This window comes from Penaeus chinensis, chromosome 7, assembly GCF_019202785.1.
Source record: "Penaeus chinensis breed Huanghai No. 1 chromosome 7, ASM1920278v2, whole genome shotgun sequence".
In the NCBI taxonomy this organism is placed as follows: domain Eukaryota; kingdom Metazoa; phylum Arthropoda; class Malacostraca; order Decapoda; family Penaeidae; genus Penaeus; species Penaeus chinensis.
The window spans coordinates 4,596,524-4,603,108 of NC_061825.1; the positions used below are offsets into that span (position 1 = coordinate 4,596,524).

General features: G+C 42.3%; 1 protein-coding gene across 1 annotated transcript in view; it reads left to right on the plus strand.

The window, feature by feature from the left end:
- Positions 1-3,872, plus strand: part of LOC125026772 (proline-rich extensin-like protein EPR1) — a 17,407-nt gene extending 13,535 nt beyond the window's left edge. The window contains exons 2-4 of the mRNA XM_047615370.1: positions 2,147-2,285; positions 2,979-3,365; positions 3,514-3,872. Coding sequence (XP_047471326.1) covers positions 2,147-2,285; positions 2,979-3,365; positions 3,514-3,872 — 885 coding nt within the window. The remainder of the gene's footprint in view (positions 1-2,146; positions 2,286-2,978; positions 3,366-3,513) is intronic.
- Positions 3,873-6,585: the final 2,713 nt, after the last annotated feature.

Genomic DNA, 6,585 nt, shown 5'->3' on the forward strand with positions numbered 1-6,585 from the left:
AGGTTAGAAAAGTTAGGAAAGTTAGTTACGTAAAGGAAAACCTGACTTCATACTTGTTGCAAAGTAAAGATTGGTTAATATTTACGCAAGGAATAATTTACGTCAAAGAGTGTATGGGAACCAGTGCGTTGTATGAAAAATATTCTAATGTCAGATGTTCTAATGTGCTTAAGTTAGGACCAGATTTATTAGGGGTATGGGGGGTAACTTCCTTTATAGAAAAAAAAATCATAAAATCATTTTTATTGTTTAAAATAATAATAAAAAAGGCATACCAATATCCTCCATATCGCGGTAAAAAAAAAAAAAAAAAAAAATACAAAAAAACTACTATCTCCTTTGTTTATCTACACTATCTATCTTATCCAACGAATCTATCATAATTCCACCGATCGACTGTATTCTTTAACCTCTCTCTTGGATATGTATATATATATATATATATATATATATATATATATGGGATTCAATAGCCTATCCCTGTGTCAAGCAGCGGCAAAAGGTGATCAGAACCCACGATTATTTCCACGAATTTCTTTTTGCCTTCGTTTATATTATTATTATCTTTATTATTATTATTTTAATTCCTATATTTGTTTTCTTTTATCTTCCCTATATCCCGGGGTCTCTTTTTTTACTAAATGTTTTTTTTTTTTTTCTGTTTCTTTCTGTCCGGCCGATTTTCCTGTAGTGATCCACATCAAATATTTATAAAAGAATACAGTACAGTACTCGAAGCATAAAAGCACTGTACACATAAATGGATTCACATTTGATACCAAAAAGATTGGAATGTAATAATAACACGTCTGTCAAAGCTGTTAATCCTAACAATAATCGAATCAGCAATTTCATTTTGATATAATTCGTGAAGATTATAAAGATGGACTTTTTTTTTTTTTTTTTTTTTTTTTTTTTTTTTGCTGCCTCTTGATTCTGTGAATTAAAGTATTGATCGTAGCGCGTGAGATAATACATACGATAAGTTGATAATTGGGAGAAAAAAAAAATGGTTTTCAGCATAAATAAGAATAACAAAAAAAAAAAAAAAAAATATATATACTTCAATACAGAGAATAATGAGAAATTGACCTCTTGGAAGGATGCAGCCTTTATATTCTTGTTATTATAATTATTGTTAATATTATTTTACCATGATCATTATTATCATTATCATTATTATTATTATCATCATTATTATTAATATCATTATTGTTATTACTATTTTTTAGTAGTAGTAGTAGTAGTATCATTATTATTATTGCTATTATCATGAGTATTATTATTATTATCATTATGATTATTATTCATGTTCTCGTTACTACAACTGTTATCGATAAAATTTTATGTTATCAATATGATTATCATTATCGGTATCACAATCTCTATCATCACTATGATAACTATTTTTATCAATGTACTACCTATCTTCATTACGGTGATAACTATCCTCATCACAGTGCCAACTATCCTCATCACAGTGCCAACTATCCTCATCACAGTGCCAACTATCCCCATCACTGCCCTTTAAAAAAATCCTCATCACTGTGCAACTAACCTCATCACAGTCCAAAATTTTTGCCAACCCCATACCAAAACCCATCAAAATGAACAACCCATAAGGGCCAACTATCCCCTCCCGGCCAATCCCACATGAATTCCCAACTTTAAAATATCCTCATCACAAAAAAGTGCCCAAATACCCCCTAAATCATCCCCCCCATCACATGCCAACCCCAATTCTAAACCCATCACAGTGCCAACTATCCCCCCACATGAAAAACAATGCCACACCCCTCCTTCTAATACCCACAAAAATTACACAGTGCCACCCATCCAAAATTTCAAAAATATTCACATACACCCCCCAACCAATCCCCAAAAAAATCCCAACCCCAATGCCAAACCTCATTATTTTCCAAAACCCCATACAAAAAACTATCCCTCACATCCAACTCCTATCATCCAAAATCCTAATTCCCCTATACACAAACCCCTTAAGTGCCCCTCCCCCACCAAACTATCCCCCTTTCCCCCACTAACCTCAAAAGGCAAACACTTCTTTTCCCCCAAAAGGAAAATCACGTGCCAACACCCAAACCCACCCCAACAAACCAACTATCCCACAAACCCCCTAATCCCAAAGGCCCCTAAACCATCCACATTCACACTACCTTTAACAATCCAATCCTCATCACCCAACATTTACAAGTGCCCCCCACACATCAAATCCCACACAGGAACACCCAAATGCCAAATTCCCAAAAATGCCCCCTATCTCACACGTGCCAACTATCCCCATCACATTTCCAACAATCCAAAATCCAAAACAGTGCCAAAACCCAAACCCCCCCCCCCCCCCCCCCCCCCCCCCCCCCCCCCCCCCCCCCCCAAAAAAAAAAAAAAAAAAAAAAAAAAAAAAAAAAAAAAAAAATTTCCAACTATCCTATCACTGTACTATCCCACACGTGCCAACTATCCCCCATACGTGCCAAAAACTTTAAACCCCATCACAGTGCCAACTACCCTCACATGCCCAAATATCCTATCCCCCTTTCCCCCCCACTTGCCAACTATCCCCATCACATTTCCAACTATTTCCCATCCTGCCAAAAATTCCCCACACAGTGCCAACTATCCCATCACAGAAAAAAAAACAGTGCAACCCACCACTAAATTTCCCCATCACTGTATTATCCCATCCCAAACCCCCAGTGCCCAACTACCCCATTCCCAAATACCTCATCACTGACTACCTCCCTCAATCCCACAGTGCCAACTATCAACTAAACTATCCCCAAATCCAAAACCCCAACAAAAAAATACCAAATTTCACACAGTGCCCCCCCACGGCCACCCAAAAAACTTCCCATCCCCCAAAATTTAAAATCAACTACCCCATCACATTTCCCCAATCCCCCCCCCCGGAAAAACATAACCCTCATAAGTGCCAACCCCCCAATCCACCCCTTTTACAGTGCCAAAAAATATCCCATCACTGACTATCCTCATCACAGTGCCAACTATCCTCATCACTGATATCCTATCACAGTGCCCAAATATTTCCCCATCACGTGCAACTATCCCCATCACAGTGCCAAAATTCCCCATCACAATGCCAACATCCTATCACGTGCAACTATCCCCATCCGTTGCCAACTATTCTCATCACAGTGCCAATATCCCCCATCACGTGCCACCTATCCCCCATACGGCAAAATATCCCCATCACAGTGCCAAAATCCTCATCACAGTGCCCCCTACCTATCACGTGCAACTACCCATCACAGTGCCAATATCCTCATCCATGCCACCTTTCCTCATCACAGTGCCACTATCCCCATCACAGTCCAATATCCCATCAAGTGCCCAATATCCTCATCACTGACTATCCTCATCACAGTCCAATATCCCTCACAGTGCCCCCTATCCCATACGTGCAACATCCCCTTACGTGCCAACTATCCTCACAAGTGCCCCTATCCCCTCACGTGCCACCTATCCCCATCACAGGCCACCCCATCCCCTCACATGCCACCTACCTCATCACAGTCCAACTATCCCATCACGTGCCACCCATCCTCATCACGTGCAACTATCCTATCACAGTGCCAAATATCCCCATACAAATGCCCCCTATCCTATCACAGTGCCACCCCATCCTCATCCGTGCCACCCATCCCCATCACAGGCCACCTTATCCTCATCACGTGCCCCCTATCCCCATCCCACAGTGCCCCCCTATCCTCACACAGTGCCCCTATCCTCACACAGGCCACCTAACCCCATCACGTGCAACTTCCCCATCACGTGCAAACTATCCTATCACAGTGCCAACTTCCTCATCACCGTGCCCAATATCCCACCAGTGAACTATCCCCATCAAGTGCCAAATATCCCCATAACAGTCCAACTATCCCCATACAGTGCCAACATCCCCCTTTTCCCAACCCCCCCCAAAAACCCCCCAAACCCACCAATTAAAAACCCCTTTTTTTTCCTTTTCCCCCTTAAAAATTCCCTTCCCCCCCCCCCCCCCCAAAAAAAAATTCCCATTTTTTTTTTCCCCCCCCTTTTTTCCCCCCCCCCTTTTTCCCCTTGTTTTCCTTCCCAAAAAAACCCCTCCCCCTTCCCTTCCCCCCCCGGAAAAAAAGGGGGGGGCCCCCCCCCGGGGGGGCCCCCCCGGGGGAAAACCCCCCGGGGGGAAACCCCCCGGGGCCCCCCCCCCCAACCCCCCGGGGGGCCCCCCCCCCCCTTTTTTTTTTTCCGGGGGCCCCCCCCGGCCCCCCCCCCGGGGGGCCCCCAATCCCCCCTTTTTAAAGTTTTTTAAAGGGGGGGGGGGGGGGTTTTTTTTTTTTTTTTTTAATTTTTTTTTTTTAAATTATTTTTTTAATTTTAATTACCCCAATTTTTTTTAAATTTTTTTATTTTTTTTTAAAAAAAAAAATTTTTTTCCCCCCTTTTTTTTTTGGAAATTTTTTTTTATTTTTTCCCCTTTTTAAAACCCCCCAAAAAACCCCCAAAATTTTTTAAAAAACCCCCCTTTTTGGGGTTTTTTCCCCCCTTTTTTTTTTTTTTTTTTTTTAAAAAAGGGAAATTTTCACAAAACCCCCCTCCCCCCCTTTTTTTTTTTTTTTTTCCCCCCCCCTTTTTCCCTTTTGGTTTTTCCCCCCAAAAGGCCCTTCCCCCCCTTTTTTTAAAAAAATTTTTTTTTTTTAAAAAATTTTTTTAAACCAATATTTTTTCCCAAAAAATTTTTCCTTTTTTTCCCCTTTTTTCCCCCTTTTTAAAATTTTTTCCCTTTTTTTTCCCTTTTTTTCCCCCCCCCTTTTTTTTCCCCAAAAGGGGAACCTATTTTTTTTTTCCCCCCCAAAAAAATTTTTAAACCCCCAAATTGCCCCCCCCCTTTCCCCCCCCCTTTTTTTCCCCCCCTTTTTTTAAAAAAATTTTTTTTAAAAACCCTAAAAACCCCCCTTTTCCCCCCCTTCCCCCCCCCCCCAAAAACCCCCCCTTTTTAAACAAAAAAAATTTAAAAGGGGTTTTGGGGTTTTTTCCCCCCCAAAACCCGGCCCCCTTTTTTTTTTTTTTAAAGGGGGGGGGAAAAAAAGGGAAAAGGGGGGGGGGGGGGGGGGGGGGGAGGGGGGGGGGGAAAAGGGGGGGGGGGGGAAAGGGGGGGAGGGGGGGGGGGAAAGGGGGGGGGGGGGGGGGGGGAAAAAAAGGGGGGAAAAAGGGGGGGGGGGGGGGAAAAAGGGGGGAAAGGGGAGGGGGAGGGGGGGGGGGGGGGGGGGGGGGGGGGGGGAAAAGAGGGGGGAAGGGGGGGGGGAAGGGGGGGGGAGGAAAAAAGGGGGGGGGGGGGAAAAGGGGGGGGGAAGGGGGGGGGAAAGGGGAGGGGGGAGGGGGAAGGAAAAATGAAGGGGAGGGGAGAAGGTTCAAAACAGAGGGAAGAAGGGCGGGAGAGATAAAAAATAGAGAGGGAAGTGGTGATTTGTGGTTTTATTGGCAATAAAAAAATTTTATATTTATATTTCTATAACATATTTTTTATGTGGTGTGTGTGGGGTATGTGTGTGTATTTTATGTAGTGTGTGTTTTTTTTTGTTTTTGTTGTGTGTGTTGGGGTGGGTGTGTGTGTATGGGATATATTATTAATTTTTTTTCATATATATTATTTATATAAAATTTTATTTATATTTATTTATTTATATAAAAAATTTTATATATTAAGTGTGGGTGTGTGTGTGGTGGTCGTGTGTGTTTATATAATATATTTTATATTTATATTTTAATTTTTATATATTAAAATATTTTGTGTGTTTGGTGTGTGTGTGGGGTGGATGTGTATGTTTTACCACACAACACCCCACACCCCACCCACACAAAACACACACATATATTATATAATTTTTTTATATATATATATTTTATATTTTGTTTTTATATTATATTTTTTATAATATATATACCCCACACACAAAACTGTGAGGGAATTTTTACCACTGCTGTCCCCCCCAAATTTTTCCGGGGTTTTGTTTCCCGGGAAATCACGGCCCGGTTTCACTATGTATTAGTGGAGGAGGTTAGAATGGCCCGGGTTGTGCAGAAGTAAAAAGGGGCAGCGGGTTTGGGCCCGGGAAAGGGGGGGCCCCGGGGGTGACCCCCAGGAGAAGGCCGAACTGGAGCATGACTCGAGGAAGAGTGAGCGTATGTATCCATGGGTCAAGGTTGCGGGCACAGGTCATGATAGATGTGGGCGTGGCTTAGGTCAGTACTGCGGCTTATTGGTCACCCTTGCTAGTTGAAGGGCGTGACAATGAAGGCTTCTGACCACTCTGAGACACACACATACATATACATATATGCTGTGTGTATATGAAGATACAAAGAGAGAGCGAGAGAGAGAGAGAGAGAGATATAATCAGTGAGTGAATGCCTGAGACAGACAGACAGACAAAGACAGAGACAGAAAGAGACTGGAAAGAGAAAGCGGAGGAGCAGCAGACATTTGTAACCTTTAAACATGATCGTTAGTGATATCGATTCCTTATTATACTGAGGTGAATCTCCGCTCGCCCTGCTCTCACGTGC